Raw genomic sequence first — 21,957 nt, forward strand, 5'->3', positions numbered from 1 at the left:
ATTTTTATTGTTGTTTTTTGAGTTCCTTGGCCAATATTTATGGTGTTTCTTTCAAGTTTTTGGAGCTTTCAAATAGGGCTGCACGATTATGGCCAAAATAATAATCACGGTTATTTTGGTCGATATTGAAATCACGATTATTATTCACGATTATTCATCATGTTATTATTCATCAACATGTGTATTTAGCTAGCAGTATACAAACAAAAGCTTCAAGGCGTGACACTTACAAGTAATAATAATAAACTAAAATAATAAATAAAGTAAATAATAATTTTTAAAAATTCACCCAAGACATGGCAAAAACTTGGCACGCAGGCAATACAGATAACTTACTTGCTGAGTGCAAACCAATAAAAAACAATTAGTAGTCAGATTTCATTTTTGGTCATTTTAAACAGAATTCATTTCATTTTTTTGCCAATAGGATTTTTCAAAAAGTGATAGCTAGCATTGTATACATTGGAAATCTGGTGAGAAACTCAATGCCATTTCACACTGGTAAATAATATGTTAGGGTGAGAAAAGCAGAGGCTTTTGTCATGCAAACATGTGGGAAACATTTCCCCCTGGTGGTAGGATGACAAAGTGTTTGATTTGACATGCTTTTTAAATGTTGATATCGCCAAGGATCCGCTTAATTAATCATGGCAGCCAATAGCGTGATGCTGATTAAAATTCAATTAATTGTGCAGCCTTACCTTCAACTAATTTGTTGTTGATGATGATGTTCAATTTGCATATTTTTTGATCTACATACGGCGTTTTGTTTGAAGCACACAAGCTGCCTCTGCCCACCACAGGCCAAAAATAGCATCTGGCATGTTCCACTCCAAATACACACGAGTGTGTGTTTGCGTGCGCAGCATCCCAGATTCTTACATTAGGTAGACCTTCCCCGAAAGCCCCAAGAACCAGATGCAAAATTCCATCATATTCTGAAGCCTTTCGAGTATTTGGCTGATGCGGCGTGATGTGGGAGGTGTTCCGAATATCTGAATGACAGCAAAGCTGGTTGTCATGGTAACAAAATTCAATGTCAGCAAAGAGGGCAGGGGGATGTCCTGCTTTTTGTCAAACAAGCCACTGCGCTCTGTGGAGCAAAGATGGCAATTGGTACCGTGACGACCAGAGGCGGAGCTAGGGGGTCTCAGGGTGAGCGATGACCCTGAACCTGCAATGTGAAGAGTAAAAAGCATGGCTTGTTTTTCACTCACGGTGGCAGCACTTCCTCAACAAGCTGTTTGTGTTTTTGCTGAATATTTACACAGTTTTAGATCTTCCTTTTAGTTTATTTTCACCTAAAATGTTTCTTTTTGGGGATAAATTGATTTTTTCAGATGTTTCCGCCGTTCTAGCTTCTCCTAAACGTGTTCCCTACTAAGCTGGATACTTATAAATAATAATAAACTAAAATAAATAAATGAATAATGGCAAAAACTTGGCACACAGGGCAACACAACCAACTTACATGCTAAAGTGCTTGACCTTTTAAACGTTAATATCGCCGTGGATCAGCTTAATTGATCGCGGCAGCCAAAATTACTCGATTAATTGTGCAGCCCTACTGCATGCACGTAAAATGGCAGAAAAATCACACGTCAAAATCTTGTGCGGGGGTGTCCAAAAAGGGGGGCCAGAGAGTGACACCCTGCCACCGATTTAGTGTATTTTTTGAACATACCAAATCGTCCGAGTGCAATACCGCTGTTGTATTACTCGAAAGGTTTTTTTTTGCGTGCGTCCCACCTTGTGCAGCTTCCACATGGCCCCCAGAGCCTTGACCTCGTGAGTGCCGTGCTTGCCCTCTTCCAGGCACTGGTAGCACACGGGCGTCTTGCACTGAACGCAGTACATGCTGAGGTTCTCCAGCTCATGCTCGGTGCAGGTGGAGGTCTTGCGGGGGGCGGCGCGTCGCCCGGGCCCGACGCGGCCCTGGGCGGGCGGCACCAGCCGGTGCTTGGCCAGCGGGCCGCGGGGCGGGTGGCAGCGCATTCGGCACGGCTCGCAGTACAGCACGTCGCACTGCTCGCACATGACGGCGGCCTCGCGGGGGCTCCTCTCGCACAGCTGGCACTTGAGCGCGGCCGCCCGGCCCTGGCGGTAGCGCTCCACCACCCCCTCCAGCACCCGGTTGCGGGGGAAGCCGCGTAGACCCCGCTCGTCCAGGACCAGGCTGCGGTGGCACTGCGGGCACGTGATGCAAGCGTTGCGGGGGATGGGCGCCAGCAGGCAGCCGGCTTGTTGCGCGGGGGGCTGTTGCGGCTGCTGCGGGGGGTGCGGCGCCGGGGCCGGCCCCGGGGGGAACACCCGCACCCCGTTGGGGGACTTCTGGCACGGGGTTGTGGGCAGGCTGACGAAGCCCCCGTACGAGCCGTAGCCGCTGTCCGCCTCGCTGTACAAGCTCATCTTGTCCAGGTCTAGGTAGTCGTAGTCGGAACCCGAGGCTCGGCTGCTCTGCGGGGACTCGGCGTCGGGCGTCTGGACCAGAATGTTGCGGGCGCACGCAAGGCAAATGTTGTGCGAGCAAGGCAGGATGATGGGCTCGCGGAAAAAGGTGCCGCACACGGGGCACTTGAGCTCTTCCTCCATCTCGTCCATGGCTGCGCGAGCGGGGAACGGGACCCAAAGGACCGGCGACGACGGGCGACCGAAAGTCAGTCTGCGCTCACGCCGAGTGAGTGAGTGAGTGAGTGAGTGAGTGAGAGTGTCCGCCAGGCGGCGGCGGGCAGCGATACGACCGGGGGCGGGGACCGAAGCCGATGCGCCAATCAGAGAGCGGCTCCAGCCCGGCTCAGCTTCCTAGTGGACCGCCGTTTGAAGCTGCATATTTTCGTTTTTATTCCACATTTCAAAACCCTTTTCCATATTATGACTCCATAAACATCCTAAATACTGACAGCTGTCTGTATTGTTGTCTTCTATCTTTTTATTGATATGTCTTGAAAGATAGCTAGCAAGCTGGCCTGATATAGCTAACTAGAAAGTAAATTAGATAGCAATCAGTATAACAGGCAATTTGCAGCCTGCCGGGGGAAGCCCCTCTCGTTGTGACTTTTACTCTTTGGCTGCCCCACGGCCACTTCCAGGTTTGTCGTCTTCTGTATCGGTAAGGTAGCTAAAGCAGCTAACGTGGCTAACATGCAAAAAATGTTTTTCTTTTCACTATTTTTAAATAGCACTTAAAATATATTTTTAAGAAATGATGTGGGCCGCTAAAATGTGGATGTGGGCCACAACTGGCCCGCAGGCTACATTTTGGACACCTCTGGTGTACTGTAGGCTATATTCCACTTTCAAAAATTGCATGTGCGATGAAGATTGCTTTAAACGAAACTTTGGGAGTCAAACTTCTGAGTGTCTTTCAGCAAACAGAGTACGTCTGGCATTTGGATCCTTGAAACAATATTTCCCCAGATCTCCATGTTGATTCGCACCAAATGTCGGTGAAGAAGGACCGCGGTCTATTTTTGGAATGTTGTGCATGCTGACGCCTGCGGCATGATGACATTGTTCTCTGTGTAATCCCAGTTAGGACAATGCTGGATTTCTGCTTTCCGGCCGATTTTACAGGAGAAGGCAAAAGAAACACTTTCTTGACCATAATATGTTCTGTGAACCCTTCACTCATCTTAAAACAACATTTCGATGAATGGAATAAGAATTATCATCAATAATTTATCTCTGAGAGGGGCATTTTCATCAGTTTTTCAATTTAGGTTACAACCAATCACGGCTCAGCTGTTTTCTGCGTCGAATCATGTGACGTTTGTAAAGTGAGCTGTGATTGGTCATTGCCTGACTAGGACAGGAATTAAATGTATGGAAGGCCAATGAAGTTTTGTTTTTTGATTTTTTTTTTGCTGAGGATATCAGCGGCTGGTCTGGGAAAGGAGGACACCAGATATTTGAGAACTACCATGAAATCAAAGCTGATTACCGAATTTTCCACCGCTTTTTTTTTTTTGCTTTGCCTCTGAGCCATCTTTTGCGATAAGAAGACAGTTTTTCCCCTTTTTCTAATTTGGCTTTTCATTTGCTGATGGGACTGACCGTGGTGGCTGTTGCCATGGTTACTGGTCTGCCAGCGCAGACGGGTACACATGCGGATGCTGCGCTCGTTCCACTCTTCAATCTCCACGCTCCGCTTTTATCCATGTGACAGCTGACGGATGCCGGTCATTTGGAGGCTTCACCAGCATGGCGTGGGCGTCCAGAGGCGCCAAGAAGTGCGCCGCGCCGACGCGTGATTTTCAACTTGTTTCACGCAGGTCACACGTGTTGTGAATTTCCCACATTTCATCCGATTAAATGAATAAACGCCTCTTTGAAATACGTGACTATTTTCCTGAGGTGGAGGTAACTTAAAGTCATTCAGTTGTAATGTGTTACTATGTTCTTCATTAATGAACAAATAATGAATAATTATATTTTTTATTATTTTTATTTTTCATTTTAATATTAAATTATTATTATATATAAATATTGCATATACATTACATATACAAAAATTGTATTATTATTAATAACAACAAATGATTATTAAAATTAATTAATCAATTATATTTTTATTTTTAATTTTAATTAAATTTTAATATTAAATTAATATTATAATAATATTACATTATATAATTATTACATATATATATATATATATATATATATATATATATATATAAACAAAATGCATACATTTTTTATTATTATCAATAATAAATAATGACTAGATCAAATCAGCTGGCAAAAATTGGTATACATAATTTGCAAAGAAGCGATAGTTTTGTTGCGACATTTTATTGCTTATAAAAACATTTATACGCAATGTTATTCACATGCAATAAAATGTCCCAATTCATATGTCGTAGGTTTTCCTGAAGTGTGGGTAAGTTTGTTTTTTCATTTTCAAGTATTCAGTGGTAACGTGTTTCTTCATTAATTCATGATCATGATTGCGCCTAAAACAGCCAAGTGTGTTACATCAGACCATTTCTAACAATGGCCAATGTCTAGAAGGTCTAAATCTGTCATGACTCACTCTACCACTGGCATCTGAGAGACAGGAAGGACCGTCAGAAGCAGTGGGAGGCATTCATTATAGCGAAGGGAGGCGGGTGGCGTGTAGCATTCTCGGACCCACGCCCACGCACTCGGCAGCCTCAGAAAATGATGGATTCGTGGAATAGGAGTGTTGCCTCCTGCTGAAATTACACACAAACACAGATTTCATATATACCGTAATTCCCCAAATATAACACACTTTAAATGTAGAACCACAGACATGGTGGTAACTCTTAAGTGTAAGTACTGAAACAGAAATAATAAGTATGAGTGCAATGTGTGAGAAGTAAACCAGCGCCTGACGAATGATGGACCAGAAAAAAAAGGGAAATGTCACCCCCTATGTAACTGACGGGCCGACGATTACGGGGATTACCGTATACATATATATTTGCTTTGCGAAGTTCATTGCCGGAATTCACATGTCTGGCCTCTCTCATGACTGTCCAGGGTGGTGTTCTCGCAGACTGGGGGTGGGTAGTCAATAAGCGGAGCTATTAGTGGTTACCTAGTCAACCTTTGTCCTCCCCTGTATGCCTGCAGGGGTTGGGGGAGTTAGTATGGAGGATCACTTGTCAGTTAGGGAATATTAATTCCTATGTATTCCAAGAACTATATTACGCAATAGACAATATGCTGTAGATTTCAATGGGAATAACAGGAAGAGTAGTCTGCAACATTGCATGTAGCAAAAATTAGTAGCCGATGCGTTTTTTGTTGTTTTTTTTCATACAAAGTATATTGGTTTAAAGATTTTGAAAAAAAAAAAAAAAATCTGCTTTTCAATTGCAGTCCAACAACAGCATGGTAGCAAAATGTCTTCCTTTAGAACGTCCCCAGGAGGACCCCCACTCGTCTAATGGAGTCAGCTCTTATTACTGCAGGCTGCGTGAAAGCGCTTTTTTTGTTTGGCCCCGTGAAAGCAGAACAGGTGTAGAGAAATGGAGCACAATGAAAGATTCCCTTATAGTCAGCGCTGTGGCACAGAATTCCCTCCTCGGGGAAAGGAAGAATAATAAAACCGGATATGGAGCTAGTTTCCTCGTAAAAGCTCAGCCCGCAATATTCTCAACTGATTGGAAACTCCGTTGCCAATTTTGTGTTCTTAAAGCTACAACGTGGTGAATATTGTTGCTACTGTTTCACAGTGTTATCTTTGTGAAGTTGTCACTCCTCTCCACCTTTACGCCGTACAATGTTAATTATAGTCGCAGCAAGTCTCCATAAAACATTTTTTTTATCTATCTATCTATCTATCTATCTATCTATCTATGCTAATACAGAAGTTGCTAACTAGCTAGTAGCTAGTAACTGTCTTGCTAGTTGCCATTGAGCTAGCTAGCCGGGTCTAGCTAGCTAAATTATGTATAGAAGTTGCAATCTAGCTAGTAGCTGTCTTGCTAGTTGCCATCGAGCTAGCTAGCCGGGTCTAGCTAGCTAGATTAGTAAGGACATATACCTTCGAAGTTTGAAAAATATTTTAGCATGTTAGCTTAGTTGCCAGTACTTGTCCTGGTATTGACTTAGCTAGCCAGTAGCACAGGCATTAATATTCACATTATCTGGGCCAAAATTGCGCTTATCTCGTTGCTATTCACAATGAACAATGTTATCATCTGCCCATCTATCATGTTTCATTGCAAGAGCAAATGGAAGCTAAAGCTAACTTACCAAACAAAGCTACTGTCAACGAGTGTTTCGGCACTCCCAAAAATTAGCTACTCACCCTTACTGTTCAGAAGCAGAGCAGCAGCATCAGGCCTTTTTGAATAATGAAAAAATAAAAAAGCCCATTAGTCTATTAATTGCAGCACGGATTCCCTGTGGAGGTTTTACTGCATGAGACATGGAGAGCAACACCGCACGTGCCCGGCCTATCTACGCCCGCTCACGTTTCTCTTGACATCCTGGCTGCCCACACACAGCATCCTCTTCAGGATGAGCCTGCAGGTTACTTGTTCCGGCTGTTTCCAGTGGCAACATCCAAACCCACACGTTACAATGGAATTTCTGTTGCGGATTCATGCTCTATTTAAGCTCTGGGAAAAATTTTCAACTCGGCTTTTTGATGTGTGATATCAAACGCAAAAAAAAAAGCCCTGCTGCTGTCCTTTGTCAAATTTAGCCCATGTCCTGCTCATTTACTGCCATTCAAAACTGGAAATACAGTATATTAAAAACCTCTGTATTTATCCCAGCGACTTGGGTGCAATAGCACCCCCAAACCACCGGATGGCGCTAGCAGCCAATTTGACATTTTCTCACATTTCAATGACTTGATATGAAGCTCCATAGTACAAATATACATGTCGATCTATGTTAATCTATTTCTATCCTAATGTATGTTTTTGTTGTCTTTCTACGTCTGTACAAAGATTATCTAAACTAGATATATTTGGACTTCCTGCATAAAAGACTTAAACATACTTTTGTAATGCTCTTTATTGGAATAAATGGATTAACAAGACAAACTATGCTTCTAACTACTTAACAAAATGAAAAAAAAATGATAGCAACATCAAACTTCAACTTCAAGCTTCATGGTTCGTTGTTCATTTCTTTAGCTGTAGTATGCTGTATATTTCTCTGAATTTAAATCAATGTAGGTTCTAATAACCTTTAACATGTGGATATATTGAATATATTTTATAAATGAAGGATGTTAGATATGCTTGACATCGATCAGCTTGATGCCACCTGACACACTCACAAGTGTGATCTTGTCCAGGTCGACGCGGTACTTGTACTTCTGTAAGGCGATGTCGTTGACAATTATGTTGAAAAATTTGTCGTCACAACGGATGGTCAGCTGAAGAAAAAAAGATGAGGGCTTGTCAACAAGGTCAATTAAGATAAAAACATGATTATTTCTCTGATTTGGGGCTTAGTCTAAAATCGGCAGGTAGTGAATGAGTAAAGTTGCCATTTAGAAGTTAATATTGGTCTAATTTCGAAACCAGATAAGTCATTAATGTCAGTTAAAAAAATGCAAATGCCTTGAAATAAAATAAACTGATTTATGGTCTGACCACTGGATGGCAGTATTGCTAACGTTGGGGAAAAATTCATCATTTGAAAAGGATTTTAAGAAAAAAGATTTTAAAAAACTACATTTGAAAAGGATTTAAAAAAAAATAGGATTTAAAAAAAAAAAACTAATCTTTAATGGGTTTATCCGAGAAAACAAACTAGTTCTGGGGGATTTCCACAACGTGTGTATAGAACAGATGTATGTCACCTCAAAGTACAGGTCAGATGAAAAGACGAACGAGTCCAGCTGCAGGAAATCGTCGGTATTGGTTGATTTTTTGGCGGTCAAATCCAGTGCCGTTTTGCCAGTGTTGGTCCCCAGGGTGATGGTAAAACTTAAAACACAAAAGCAACATGTTGTCATGGTGACAGCATTATTTGTGGGGATGTGGCCTGGTACCTAGTAGGGACGGTGTTGACTTGTCCTTTGATGGCAATGCTGCGGCCCACGCTGAGTCCTCCAATCAGTTCCCCGATTTGAGCGTTCTGCATTAAATCAAGCGTTATTGCGTTTGTAGAAAACTAACCCTTGCAGCATTATCTTACAAATGATGGAAATCCTGGGAAAACACCTGTGAGCTGACATTCCCAGCAGCTGATTACAACATTTTAAAATGCGAGAAAAATAATTGTCCAAATTTTGGACCATATAAAACCATTATAATTACAATTTTTTAGATTGATTTTAAAAGATTTATTACAATGATTTTCCTGTGTCTGCAAAAAGAAAATTCTTTACTTTCACCTCAAGACAGTAGGTGGCGATAGAGACCAGTTAATGGCTACAAAGACTATTCTGGGTGGTAACAAATTTGAAACTCAATTTAGTGGTTGAAGGAAGAAAATATTCGTAATTTTTATGCCTTTAAAAGCATTTACAAAATTGGGAAAAAAAATGCAATGTGCGCAATAGCATAATCCCTTATTTTTTTCTGCAAGATTTTGTGTACAAAAATAATCATTGTCCAAGTTTTGGACCATATAAAAATAATCATTGTCCAAATTTTGGACCATATAAAACCATTATAATTACAATTTTTTAGATGGATTACAATGATTTTCCTGTAATTTTTGCAACATTCCGTTGAGCAGTGGCCAAGCTATGTCTGCAAAAAGAAAATTACTTTCACCCCAAGACAGTAGGTGGCGATAGAGACCAGTTAATGGCTATGAAGACTTTTTCTGGGTGGTAACACATTTTAAATTTAAGTGGTTGAAGGGTTAAATATTCGTAATTTTTATTGCATGAGAAAAAATGCAATGTGCGCAATAGCATAATCCCTTATTTTTTTCCAACTTGGGGGATGGCCTTTTTGTCACTTTTTACACAGTGGGCATCACAGATCACATGCTTTCTGAGACGTAATTGTTCGTAAACTGAGTTGATAGATGAAAACAATGCTAATGCTAAAAAAAAAAAAAAAAGATGCTCACACTAATATTCTTCATAGTGAGTTGACGCCAGCAAGGGGTGATATCCTGTTTGGCCAAATGTGTCATCTTCTTGGCCAAAAGTGTCATCTTCTTGACATCGCTCACGGTGAAGTTGATCTTTTTCTGATTGAAAGAAAACACGACAGTTAGCGTCATGGCGTCACCTCCATTTTGCCCGGAAGGCGACCACTCACCGGCACGACCCTTCCGGAAACGACCATCTGGTTGATAAGTTCCAGAGCCAGTCGTTCAGTGGCGTTCAATTCCTGAAGGCGGTTGCCGTGATTAGCTTAGCGTCGGCTAGCGCTAATTGCGAAGCAACTCGGTTGCTACTTGACGGCGATGCTAACCTTGTATCCGTCCTCAGGCATGTAGTCGTCGTTGAAAACCCATGTGGCTAACGCTGGGGTCTTAACTACCTTTTTGTCACTCATTACGATGCACAAGGTAAACAGTGTCACCAGGATTAAAATGACCGCCAGCAATATCAACTGCCATGTCTGCGCTCTCGTCTGACAAAAACAAAGGAAGATCATCAGGTGGGCGGCCATTTTGGCACTTGCTGTTGACCGATCATGTGATGTCATTTTCAGTTGACAGTAAGTGGCAAAATTGCTCCTAAATTCATATTACACAAATGAAATATTGCGTGCCACATTATGAGGTCAGTTTGTGTGTATTCTGTAACCAATATGCCTTTGATGTCATTTTCAGTTTTCTGTCATATTGTCATAGTACATAAACATTCAAATACACCAGATAAAGTTCAATAGTGTACTTCCCCTTTAGAGAGGCCATTTTGCCACTTCCTGTCAAAGTGACATCAGTCCTCTGTATCAAAGATTGTTACCTGAGCAATTGTGATGTCATTTTCAGTTGACAAGTGGCAAAATGGCCACCGAGAGAGATTTTGCTCTTGATATTCCACAAATCAAATATTGATCAGAATACTGTTTTTATAGCTAAGGAAAATACTTTGGCTTGACTTCCCTTTTAAGTAGAAAAATCCAGGGAGAGGCCATATTTTGTCTTTCCCCCTTTGACAAAATTCAGGGAGAGGTTATTTTGCCAATTCCTGCACCAAAATTGATCAACTGATAATTTTCAGTTGAGAGTAAGCGCTAAAATGGCTGGAAAATTTAGAGGGAGGCCATCTTGTTACTTCCTGTCCTCTGTATCAAAGATTGTTGTCATTTTCAGTTGACAACAGCAAAATGGCCACTTCAATAGCTAACACGGTATTTTGCTCTTAAATATTCCACAAATTATATGAATGTTTTTTAGACTAGTCCACATTGAACATTAGTTAAGAAAATACTTTTCCTTTAAGGAACAAAGTTAGGAGGCCTCAAAAAAATTACTCTGTATCAAAGATTGTTGTCACCTAAGCCACTCAGGTTAGTTTTTCGGTTTGATATTCAACATATTAAAGGCCAGTGATTCTTAATTTAGTACTTGGACACCCTCTAGTGGTACATAAGGGTATCACTGATATTAAAACGCTTTTTAGACGCTTTTATTTGTGGATCCCGCCATGAGACGCTACATTGATGTATTACTGATTTAGATGATCTAGAATTGGCTTTATTATCATCAAATTGTAGTCCAGCTTTATACAGAATTTACTAGCGTATTATATGTTGGCGGAAACCCCATACAAATGAGAAATTGCGTTTCCTTCGCATACATTGAATGAAGATTACAGTTGTTTACATATTTAGAGTTGATTTAATTCCAGCTAGTAAAATGTAGCTTTTGAAAAGGACAGCGAATGTTCAAAATAAATAAAATAAATAGTGGGATTACTTACGCAACGCTTCTGGTTCCGAACACTTTCCAAATAGTAGTACATCATTGGAGAAGAAAAAGACTCGACGCCAAATGTCGAGCTTGAGTCGAGATGTGATCGTTGAAACTCCAGACGACTCGATGTGATTCTTTAGCTCGACTGCACACACGGCCCCCTGCACAAAATCTTATGATCGGTGACGACTTCTTTGGTTGTTTGTCGTTTGTTGCGACGTACGTCGCGTTGCTTTTTTTGAAGTTTTTGTGGCGCACTCCGCGTTGCTTTCAAATATAAAAAATGCGACTGTAAGACATTTGATAGCATGAAATACGCAATAAAGCCCACTAAACAGCTTTAATGATTGTGTTTTTGCATAAAAGTCCACACGAATGTGCGACGCGAAAACGTCACAAAACAACGCAGCAAAGGTCGTGACGTCACGGAAGGCTATTTGTGTTATGTTTGCGTTTATTTTGTATTTATTTTTCCTATAAAAATATCTGTTTGGTAGACATTATGTGACTATGGAAAAAAACAATGAAGCGGTTTGGCCTTTTTTTCTGCAATGGAAATTTTGCATCTCATGATTATTATCTAGAAAAACGGGATAAGCATACGTATATTGCTAGCAGACGTTTGTATCAAGCGTACATGCTAGCAAAGTACGAAACTGGAGGAAAAAAAGGCCGACTGCATGCAATTTCATTTTTTTTAATTTATAATTTAGTCTTTGTTAAGTAAAGAGTGGCAATTACAGGGATCAGTACACTTAAAGTGTCCCAGGATTATGACGTCACGTGGGCCAATGAGATATATGCGACAAAAATTTATGAACACAAACACTGGGCCAATTTTTCCAGAACTAAAGACTTTTAATGCTTACAAAGAGACAAAGATCAACAAAATATTCGATACAATAAATGTAACTTTACATTATAAGTCACACAGTAGTTGGGAACTATGATCATGTTCATTAGTGTAAAGGTCAGCAACTATAAAATGATACATACGCAAAATCCCCTGCATGTTTTCTACTAATAAAATGATACATATTCATAAGCAGGAAATGGTGCGTGTTGACGTTGCTGTGAAGTTACATCAGCCTGATGTCTATCAGCGTAACGTCGCCATCCACTTTCACGCTAGTGGCAGTGGTTATGTCGGTTTGATAGTTGTAATCCACTTGTTCGTCGTCGTTGATGAGCATGTGGAAAGCATCAGCGATGCAGTCGATGGTCAGCTGGATGACAAAGACATAATGTACATTTTCTTTGCTGTATAAGCCTGTGAGCCTAGCATGCTAACAACGCGCTGTAAGACTATCATGCTAATGACTAGCTGTGCTGCCTACCAATCAAAATTTAGGCTAGCATGCTAACGACCAGCTTCAGTGGTGTGTGTATACCTGTCAGGCTAGCATATAGGCCTGTGAGGCTATCATGCTAACGTCTAGCTGACTGTCAGGCATGCTAACAACTAGCTGTGCTCCCACAAATTTGATATTGTTGCCTACCCATCAATTTATTGATAATTCTATATTCACACGTAGCTGTGATGCCTACTAATCACAATTTATAGCTGTAATAGCAGTGGTTTGCGTATTCCTGAGGCTAGCATGCTAAGGACTTGCTCCAGTGGTGTGTAGACCTGTGAGGCTAGCATGCTAACTAGCTGTGCTGCCCACCAATCGTAATTTATTGATATTGCTGTATTAGCGGTGGGACAGTGATTCAGGTAACCTCAAAGTAGAAGCCGGGCGCAAAGGGGAACACGGTCAACGCCTTGCTCTCCTCTGTGCTCCAAGAGCCCAGCAGGTAGGAGGTGCACACCAACACATTTGTATCTTTTCCATCTCTGATGCGAGGGTTGAAACGCAGTGCCACATCGCCCTCCTTGTTAAACAGGTCGATGGTAAAACTGCAACCCCAAAGCGTAAAATATGTCATGATCATCGTTTTATTTGTCTAGGATGTGGTTTACATAGTACCTTTGTGCGTTTCTCTTGACTCGCCCTCTGATAACCATTTTGCGGCCCACGCTGAGACCTCCGATCAGCTCCCCGATGAGCGCATTCTGAAACAAGAGAATGCATTTTGTGAAGGAATTTAAGATGGGGTTAAGAATTTGTGAGGCTTTATTTTGGCATTGTTATATATAAATTGGAACAAGGTTTCTGCAATAAAGCCATGGCAGGAAGAGTACAATTTAAGAACAAATTATTTGGAACATGAAGCAACTTATTACTATATGACAATTTCCTAAATGTTTGATGCCTTTGTTGCCATCCGAAAAATATACCGCTTGGGTTTCCACATTGAGTTTGCGCCAGCAGGAGATGTCTTCCGCTGAACCGTCACTGTCATCCATGGGTTTTGTCACCGGGACCTTTTGTATTTCAACAAAACTGATCATTTCATCATCACGCGACTTTGCCTGCAAGACGAGCGAGCACTTACGGCCTCGATCTTTCCCAAACGGACCAGATTGTTGACGAGCATCACCGCCAGTTCTTCATTTAAGGCCAACTCTTGAACGGGACTTGCCATCAGCTGAAAGTTTGATTATTTTAGCGTTAGCTAGCATTAGATGTAGATTAAGGGCTTACCTTGTGGCTCAATTCCTGAATGCTTTTCTCATCCATGCCCCATTCCGAAAAGTCAACGTCCATGGTGCCGTTGCCCATCGAATTGCTGTTTGTGTTAAACATCACTGGCACAAAGATCAAGATGGCCAGAAGGATGGCCACTAGAAAGACTATCAGGAGAACCACATGTTTGGTCTGCATACCCTGAGGAGGCAAATACTCCTCTCTCGTCTAGGACAAAAAGCGCAAGAACAATCAAAACCATCGTGCATGCCATGCAACCTAAAAGCAAAATAAACACAATTTGAGCAAACCCACAATCCAGCTCAGCTGGTGGCCATTTTGCTGCTTGTAGTCAATTGGAAATGACATCACCATTGCAGAGCTCAGGAAATGAACATCAGTGAGCATTAAGTGCCAAAATGGCCGCCCTCTGATAACTTATTTTCCGCAAATCACGAATGTCTTTAAACCAAACTTTTTCATGTAAGGCCGTATAAAGATAATAATAATAACTTAATTATCCAACATGATAAAAAATAAGTCTTGCAAGCAACTACAAATGTCAATTCAAAGTACTTATTTTTAAATATGGGTGAAAAATAGATTTTTTTTTCCTCCTTTTTATGGTGGCCACCTAGTATATGCAAAAATGTAGATGGCTGGCTGCAAATGCCCCAAGGGCCATAGTTGGGACACCTCTGCTTTAGGAGTCATTAAAAAAAATAATAATTTGAGCCAAACATGAGTGCCTTTTTTATTCAGCAACATATTCAATTCAGCTAAAATTCAGTTCCAAAACACGCAAATCATTTCACGGACCCCTTGGGAGTTGGCGGACCGCATTTTTGAGAACACTGGTCTAGTGGCGCAGAACATTGTTTTTTACTTTGCCCGCAAAAATGCAAGAGCGCCATTTTACTACTTTCCAACCAAAATTGTCGTAAATAAACATTAATTTATGGACCAACTGATTTATAATATGGCTTTTATTTTAATGTATCACGCTTTAACTAGCAGAAAAAAAATCACTTGATGAAATGGACTGACAAATATTTGCATTTCTTACAAAAACAGCTGTTTACCTTTATGTTAATATATCCTAAATAATATTCAAAGCATTTAAAATCAAATTCCAACCCGCTAGGGCGGCGTTAAATTTTAAAACAATGTACACAAGGGTCGGACAACTCACATAAGGTTTTTGCTGTTGAGGAGGCATTTTTCAAGTGACGGAAGGAGATGATCGGATTCTGAAACTCGACTTTGGTGCACGGGGCTCCTCTTGGCGCAAGGGACTGAGCGATGGCGAGTTGTGTCGGTTTTCGTTTGTTTTGTGACGCGCTCTGCGTGCCTTTCTGACCAGGAAAGAACGAAAGGGTGACATTTTAAAGTATGAAAGGTGTTGCAACGATTGATTGACGGCTTCTCAGGTCACGACTTTAATGTCGATGGACGGCACGTTACGGCGCTGGACAAATGTCACAAAGTTACGTCGGAAGTCAGAGGTGTGACGAGGTCAAATAAAGCAGGGCAAATGTGGAGTAAGAAACGATTTTGTGCACGCTTGCCATCATGCATGGTTAAATGTTTGTTGTCAAGACAATGGCTGCAAGGACGGAATGTGAAAATTACCGGCTTTTTTTTTTCCTTTAGTGACTGGAACTTGGAGATAATAACTCGTCTTTGTTGTATTGGTTGATTTCACAATAAATATTTTTGCATCAAATTCACAATAATTTTGTTTACTGGATAGTAGAAGAATCAAATGTCTTGCTCGTGATTTTCCTCGATAGACTTGGCTAATTCAGTTTTGTGCCGGAATGAATAGAGAAAATGCATTCATTTCAAATCAATTCTTGCAGAAATTGTGGTTTAGCTCCAAGTTTGATATATAATGAGCATTCCTCTATTGCACTCAGCATTTCCCAAATCATCAATGCATCAGTGTAAGTTTACATTTCTGATATGATAGTCGTTATTATCAAACCAATTCTCTTGCAAGGTGACAAAAAGTTTTCGGGAACGCAGTATTGCATTCCAATACCACCACCTGCTGGTGAAATGTTAGAATTGTTAGAGCGCCTTAAATGTACGTGGAAATTACAGTAATTTGAAAATACATTTATTATTTACACGTAAGCGTGTGTACTGTACAACGCAGTTAACGCGATATTACAATCTCGGTTTTAATGAGGTACTAAATAGCGTGGCGTGAACGGGATAGCGAGGATGCATTCAAGTTATTCGGGAAAAGTGAGAGACAAATGATTTGCGCACTCAAAACAAATGGGCGACAACGCGATCGATTGACATAAAAAGTAAAACATAAACATGGAGTTATTGTGTGCACTGTTAAGCCATGTTTCTATGAACACCGTCATTTATTGGTCGTGGTGTGTGCTATTACCGCAGCTTGGCGCTTTTGAAATGACAACAAAGGACTCTGGAATGACGAACGCAGCGCGACGCACAAAAATGGCGAAATAAAGCCCATAAACGTCCTCTATTTTCGACATAAAGGGTTTTATCGTGCCATTTTTAGTTAAATGAACCCAAATCTGTTCAGATCGCGACAAAACGAAGTGAGCGGATTTGCCCTCAAACGCATCATTTCAGTTGTCAATTTCTGGTTAGCTTAGCGTGCGAGAGCGCCATCATGTTTGCTTTGGGTCCTGGTCCAAAACACTACTCGTCGATATGTTATCTCCTGCTAACCATGTGCCTCGCGTCCTTGCTGGTGACTGGGGCCAAGAAGGACAGCCTACGGGAAGTTACCGACGGCAACTGGGAGGACATCCTGACCGGAGAGTGGATGATTGAATTGTTAGTAGCTTAGCTAAGTCACTCAGCTAGCCACATGGAGGTGACACTGGGGGGACATTTTGCTGTCTTAACTTTTAAAAAAATTTAATTTAAACTATGACTTGTTCATTTGAACTACTTTTCACTCTAAAAGTACCCTTATAGTTAAACGCGTGGTAGTTGTTTTGCTAGGCTGCATTAGCTTCGCCAACAAGCTAACCACAGGCACTAGCTAGCAAGTTCGGGTTTCGAAACCCGTCTTTACTAGCAATGAAGTACTTATCTACATCTCATTGATGAACAGTGCAAGAAGCAATTGTTATGAAAACGTGAAGCAATCATTGATGAATAGTTTAAAAAGCAATTGTTATGAAAACGTGAAGCAAGTTTTTTTTTTTCAAACTTCCCCATTCTGACAGCCGTAATAGAGCAGTTAGAGAAGACCCCGAAATGTTGTGTTGTTATCCAAGCACCGAATTATCAGTTAAATCTCCTCTAAGCATATAGTTTTGTTTGACCCTATTCTGTTTTTCATCAGTAGTATAACTTGGTTTCTTTTAGGGGCGTTTATGAGCACTTTTCAGACTGTTACCAGTTCACTACTCTTGGGATGTCACTGATACCAGTTATCGATACCACAACCCTCATCCCAGAAATAGTGATAGTTTGAAAAGAATTGTCCACTTTTTTGCCTTTTGCAGAAGTAGGAAAGTGTTGTTTTGTATAAATCCAACATTTCTCTGAATATTTTGCTGTTTTGTGTTTTTGTGACAACTCACAGCAGTCGATTTGTTATCCTGTGTAGTAATTTGCACATTTGTTTTACCTTTCTGAGGGTTCGGGGATCGACACTTAGTCTCTAAAATAAAAATTCACACTCTTGCAGCTATGCGCCGTGGTGTCCGGCCTGCCAGCAGTTACAACCCGTGTGGGAGGAGTTTGCTGAGTGGGGGGAGGACATGGGGGTCAACATCGCCAAGGTGGACGTGACGGAGCAACCAGGTAAGGAGCATAAAAAAATTGCTTTCTTGTTTTTATTATTCGGTTTAAACTTTGTGTATTTCTCATTTTAAAGGTCTTAGCGGGAGATTCATCATTACGTCACTTCCGACCATTTACCAGTAAGTTTTCCGGCGGTATTTAGCTGTATTATTTTGCAAGTATGTGTGTTATGTGTTTTTTTTTTCATTTAAATTATCGACAATTAAGGGTATTTTTCACGCTCTTCTGGAAAAGTACTATGTTCATGAAGTAGAACCTAACGAGATAAGAAAATTGCCTCCAATTTAATTAACGTTCGTGGACAAATGCTATCTTGGAATACGTAAGCATTTCTTAAATGTGTCATAATTTTTTAAGGAAATTTTTGTGTGTCATATCGGTGAGAGCTCAAGTTGAATACTCGTACTAGTATTCTGAAAAAAAAGCGGTATCAAACATCCTCATTATGGTAGCGGCGGAATGACAACTAATCGATGTACAAATTAATCGCGAATTATTTTTTTCTAATTAATGACTTGTTGAGTCTGATATTTTTCTGTGTGTGTTGATTTAAAATGTATTGATTTTTACTATGGAAAAACAATGGAGCGGTTTGGCCTTTTTTTTTCCCGAAATGGAAATGGTTGCATCTCATTGGCTAAATCTATGGAAACGGACAAAATAATATCCACAATTGTAAAAATAAAACTAAAAAGGTAATAATATGGACAAAATAATGGACAAAATCAGACAGGGTGACTTTGTTTTTCTCGTGTTCTAGTTGCAAAGACGGCGTCTTCCGCAAGTACCAGGGCGCGCGCACCAAGGACGAGTTCCTCAGCTTCCTCGACGAGAAAAAATGGAGCGCCATGGAGCCCGTGTCCTCCTGGTTTGCGCCCTCGTCTTTTCTGTGAGTCCGCAATGTTGATTTTTACCGTATTTCCGTCTGTCATTCTTGCTCGTCTGTTCATCTATCTATAAATGGAACCGTGCCTGGATATTTAGAGATCCTACTGTAATTTTGTTGTTTTAAAAATAACATCAAAGGTCTGCCTGTGTCGTTTGTGTGTGGGTGTTCTGCGGTAATGTCGCTATTAAACCTTTTATCGACTTGACATTTTGTCATTTTTTTGCAGAATGAACTCGATGTCTGCTCTCTTCAAGCTCTCCATGTTTATCCGGGTAAGTTTCGCACCCCAGGGAAAAGGCTTTGTTTTTGTCACGTGAAGTGTAACTGCAATAAAATGAGGATTTTATTTATTTATTTTCTAAGCACTTTGATTCACTTGGTTATTTTTTTTCATTTTTGTTTTTTAGACGAGGCTGTAACCTGTATAAACGCTGTAAAAAATAAATGAAAGCTAAATTTATATAGATTTTTTCTTTTGTTTTCTTTTAATAATGTTAAAAGGGATGGGGGGGGGTTCTCTTTCCTAGAGGGGGCCTGGCAAATTATAATTGGGGAGCCCTGAACTAGACCAGTAGTTCTCCATGATTTTTCAATTATGTACCTTGCTGTGAAATATTTTTTTCAGCTAAATGCGACCTAACCAGCACAAAGCATTTTGGGTAGGAGGAAAAAAGGCAAAACCTTTCTATGCCATTCATGTCTGATTTATCCAACTTTTGAACTTTGGTCATTGTGACTTTTTTGTTTTTGTGGGCCTAATCATAGAGGCCCAGCACATTTCATGTTGATGTTGCTCAAACCCCAAAAAGATATGCCGCCACGCTTGTATTCGTTTTCTTCCAGCGGTGCCATAACTACATGACGGTGCAGCTGGGCATTCCCGTCTGGGGCTCGTACGTCATCTTCGGCCTGGTCACGCTCTTCTCAGGTCTTGCTCTTGGATTGGTAAGCAAAAAAAAACCAACCTTAACCTTTTTGTGTGTAAAGCAGCATACACAAGATTGAGTATTTTTGTTTTTCAGCTGCTGGTGTTCATCGCCGACTTTGTCTTCCCGTCGCGGCGATTCTCGCCAGACTACTATCAGAGTAAGTTTTCATGTTTTTTTACGTATTGTAGCGGACAATATTTACTCATTTTTTAAATATGGTTTATCTTTTATTAAGACATACAGGTGTGTACCTGCTAATGATTTAGAAATGATGTAAAGGATTTATTAAGTTTATAAATATGCTGAAAATGTTTGAAATTAATGCCACGCTATCAAGACAGACATGATAGATGCAAAGTTTTTCATCTTAAAAATAAAGCAAACCTTTAGAATTGCCCCCTTGAAATTTATTACACTGCGATTGTGGATATTAAGTCTACACACCCTCTGCAAATTTTTTGTGCATATCCGCTTTCACGCGGAATGTGACTGAACTTTTTACTGTGTATAATGGCTACTTAAGTTTAGTTTTCCTTTAACTCAATCCATCCTGTGACATATTTCTGTGTTTTTCCGAAAGCAGATATTCAATCCCTAATATTTTAAAAACCAAAGTAATCTATTACTATGATTAATGAAATACTAAAGTAATCAATTACTTCATACTAAAGGTATTGAATTAATATTGTGACAAAAGTACTAAAATAACCAAAAGTAATCCATTACCTAGGTGCTTTTCTCTTAAAGTAATTGATTACTTAGTAGTTAAGTATGTAAACACTTAAAAAAAAAAGCCTAATCGTGAATGTCTACGCTCTTGAAAAACGTAATAATACGTCTATGGAATTTAATGAATTCCTTTCTTTTGATTAGCCCTAAATAAAGTTCAGACGTTCAGTGTGTGAAGGACCGAAAGTGCCAAAATTCAATAAATTAATGTAACATCCAATTAAATAAAAGCAAATTAAATAATTGAATCTTTCATGAATTAATTCAAAGTGTCTTTGATTAAATATTAGAACTAACTAATTTATTATGATTTACTTGCTAGCTTGGTCTGCTACAAAAATGCTTGACGAGCGAGGTTGACGGATAAACTAAATTCATGAAACACTGCAAGTGTGTCATTAATTAAAAGGGTCATTAATTAAATAAATGTTCATGAATTGAATTAAATGCGTGTTTCATTACTTAAGTGTCATTATTTAAATAAACGTTGCATTAATTAGTGTCATTCATTCGATAAATGTTTCATTAATGAAATGTGTCATTAAATTAAATCCATCAGAGGCTTGTAACCTCACTCGGTTTATTTTGATCACCCCGCGGGGGTGTGTAGACTTTTTCTCGCCACTTTTTCGTACTTTTGGACTCGTTCCACCCAACTTGAGTCCGGCCACCGATTTAACGGCAAGTAGGAAGAAGCGCCCCGACCCGGCCGGCTTTGATTGTTGTCGCTGACGCGCAGAGAAACAAACGGCGGAGCAGGCCCGCCTCCAACAGCGGCAGGAGGAAGAAGAGCACGAGGCCGACGGCGAGGACGACGACGACGAAGAGGAGGAAGAGGAGGAGGACGAAGACGACGAGGCGTGGAGGGCGCGAGGGCCACGCCGGGACACCTCCGAGGACCGGCCCGAGCCAGAACCCGAGCCCGAAGCTGAACCCGAGGCCGAGGGACAGGCTGTGAGGAAGAGGGTTTTGCCCGGCCGCAAAAAGGAAAATGAGGACGAAGGGGAGGAGGAGGAAGACACCTAGAGGGGCGGAGCCAAGCGTCACGATATTTCTTGTGGAGTGGGAGGAGCCTCTTGCTTCGAACGACGTTTACAGCGCTCCTCTTTTCCTCCTCGTCATCGGGCACCACGCCGGCCCCACCCTGGAACAAAAACCCGAGCGTTGGCAGCTTTGCGGAGCCGCTAGGAGTTTGCCGTGTTCTATTTTCAGCTATGCATCTTTTCTTTTATTCAAAGTTTCACTTTATGTATATAGATGTCTTACGTCCCTGTAACAGTGTGTCTGATACCCCACGAGTGCAGCGTTTTCCTTACTAGCCGAGGTTCCGGATTCGAAAATCCGGAAATGTTTTAGAGTGGGGAAACTTTCCATGGGAAGCACCTGGAATTTATAAAACTTAATAGTGAATAAACAAGGAATTTTCCAAATTGAATGTTGTCTCTTAATACTAGGGTTTTTCAATCAACGCTAATATTGAGATGTGACCGATACAAAGTACTGATACCGCTTGTACTTTTGATATAAATTATCCCCAAAAGCGATTTACAGAATTACAATATCCAACAATCCATTCTTTTTAGACTTTAATGAAATTAATGGCAATAATCTATTCTAATTTTAGTTAATGACAATAAATGTGCTCCAAAAGAGCAGCCAATATTAGTAACAGCTACCATCGCAAGTACACATACAAATACTTATTACT

General features: G+C 40.6%; 4 protein-coding genes across 4 annotated transcripts in view; 1 reads left to right on the forward strand and 3 right to left on the reverse strand.

Annotated features, from left to right (window-relative positions):
- Positions 1-2,843, reverse strand: part of trim9 (tripartite motif containing 9) — a 15,033-nt gene extending 12,190 nt beyond the window's left edge. Inside the window, exon 1 of the mRNA XM_088433829.1 lies at positions 1,750-2,843. Within this exon, the coding sequence (XP_088289955.1) occupies positions 1,750-2,601 (852 nt within the window). The 5' untranslated portion in view covers positions 2,602-2,843. The remainder of the gene's footprint in view (positions 1-1,749) is intronic.
- Positions 2,844-7,482: 4,639 nt separating this feature from the next.
- Positions 7,483-11,654, reverse strand: LOC148412568 (galectin-8-like). The gene is made up of 7 exons (XM_088434000.1): positions 11,333-11,654; positions 9,873-10,034; positions 9,717-9,788; positions 9,523-9,645; positions 8,489-8,574; positions 8,297-8,423; positions 7,483-7,867 (listed from the first exon to the last, which is right to left on the reverse strand). The coding sequence occupies exons 1-7, from the start codon at positions 11,375-11,377 to the stop codon at positions 7,721-7,723; spliced, it is 762 nt and encodes a 253-aa protein (XP_088290126.1). The 5' UTR covers positions 11,378-11,654; the 3' UTR covers positions 7,483-7,720.
- A 508-nt stretch (positions 11,655-12,162) lies between these two features.
- LOC148412569 (galectin-8-like) lies at positions 12,163-15,269 on the reverse strand. The gene is made up of 7 exons (XM_088433546.1): positions 15,091-15,269; positions 13,917-14,126; positions 13,768-13,860; positions 13,610-13,696; positions 13,299-13,384; positions 13,051-13,228; positions 12,163-12,551 (listed from the first exon to the last, which is right to left on the reverse strand). Exons 1-7 carry the CDS (start codon positions 15,115-15,117, stop codon positions 12,405-12,407), a joined length of 828 nt encoding a protein of 275 aa, XP_088289672.1. The 5' UTR covers positions 15,118-15,269; the 3' UTR covers positions 12,163-12,404.
- A 1,083-nt stretch (positions 15,270-16,352) lies between these two features.
- Positions 16,353-21,684, forward strand: tmx1 (thioredoxin-related transmembrane protein 1). The gene is made up of 8 exons (XM_088433545.1): positions 16,353-16,721; positions 17,587-17,702; positions 17,776-17,821; positions 18,463-18,591; positions 18,818-18,863; positions 19,435-19,536; positions 19,614-19,677; positions 20,989-21,684. The coding sequence occupies exons 1-8, from the start codon at positions 16,555-16,557 to the stop codon at positions 21,273-21,275; spliced, it is 957 nt and encodes a 318-aa protein (XP_088289671.1). The 5' UTR covers positions 16,353-16,554; the 3' UTR covers positions 21,276-21,684.
- The last annotated feature ends 273 nt before the right edge of the window (positions 21,685-21,957 follow it).

The sequence above is a fragment of the Hippichthys cyanospilos genome, chromosome 14 (genome assembly GCF_059441005.1).
Source record: "Hippichthys cyanospilos isolate Australia breed blue-spotted pipefish chromosome 14, RoL_Hcya_1.0, whole genome shotgun sequence".
NCBI lineage: Eukaryota > Metazoa > Chordata > Actinopteri > Syngnathiformes > Syngnathidae > Hippichthys > Hippichthys cyanospilos.

Excerpts from the sequence above, each read along its gene's own strand:
- LOC148412568 (XM_088434000.1), bottom strand. The coding sequence starts at position 11,377 with ATGATGTACTACTATTTGGAAAGTGTTCGGAACCAGAAGCGTTGC. Across the intron at positions 8,575-9,522 it reads TCACTATGAAGAATATTAGT|AACGCTCAAATCGGGGAACT; the intron begins GTGAGCATCTTT and ends GATTTAATGCAG. Across the intron at positions 7,868-8,296 it reads CATCTGACCTGTACTTTGAG|CTGACCATCCGTTGTGACGA; the intron begins GTGACATACATC and ends TTTTTTCTTCAG.
- LOC148412569 (XM_088433546.1), bottom strand. The coding sequence starts at position 15,117 with ATGCCTCCTCAACAGCAAAAACCTTAT. Across the intron at positions 14,127-15,090 it reads CTCAACAGCAAAAACCTTAT|ACGAGAGAGGAGTATTTGCC; the intron begins GTGAGTTGTCCG and ends TTTTTGTCCTAG. Across the intron at positions 13,229-13,298 it reads GTCAAGAGAAACGCACAAAG|TTTTACCATCGACCTGTTTA; the intron begins GTACTATGTAAA and ends TTGGGGTTGCAG.
- tmx1 (XM_088433545.1), top strand. The coding sequence starts at position 16,555 with ATGTTTGCTTTGGGTCCTGGTCCAAAACACTACTCGTCGATATGTTAT. Across the intron at positions 16,722-17,586 it reads GGAGAGTGGATGATTGAATT|CTATGCGCCGTGGTGTCCGG; the intron begins GTTAGTAGCTTA and ends ACACTCTTGCAG. Across the intron at positions 19,678-20,988 it reads CTCGCCAGACTACTATCAGA|AGAAACAAACGGCGGAGCAG; the intron begins GTAAGTTTTCAT and ends GCTGACGCGCAG.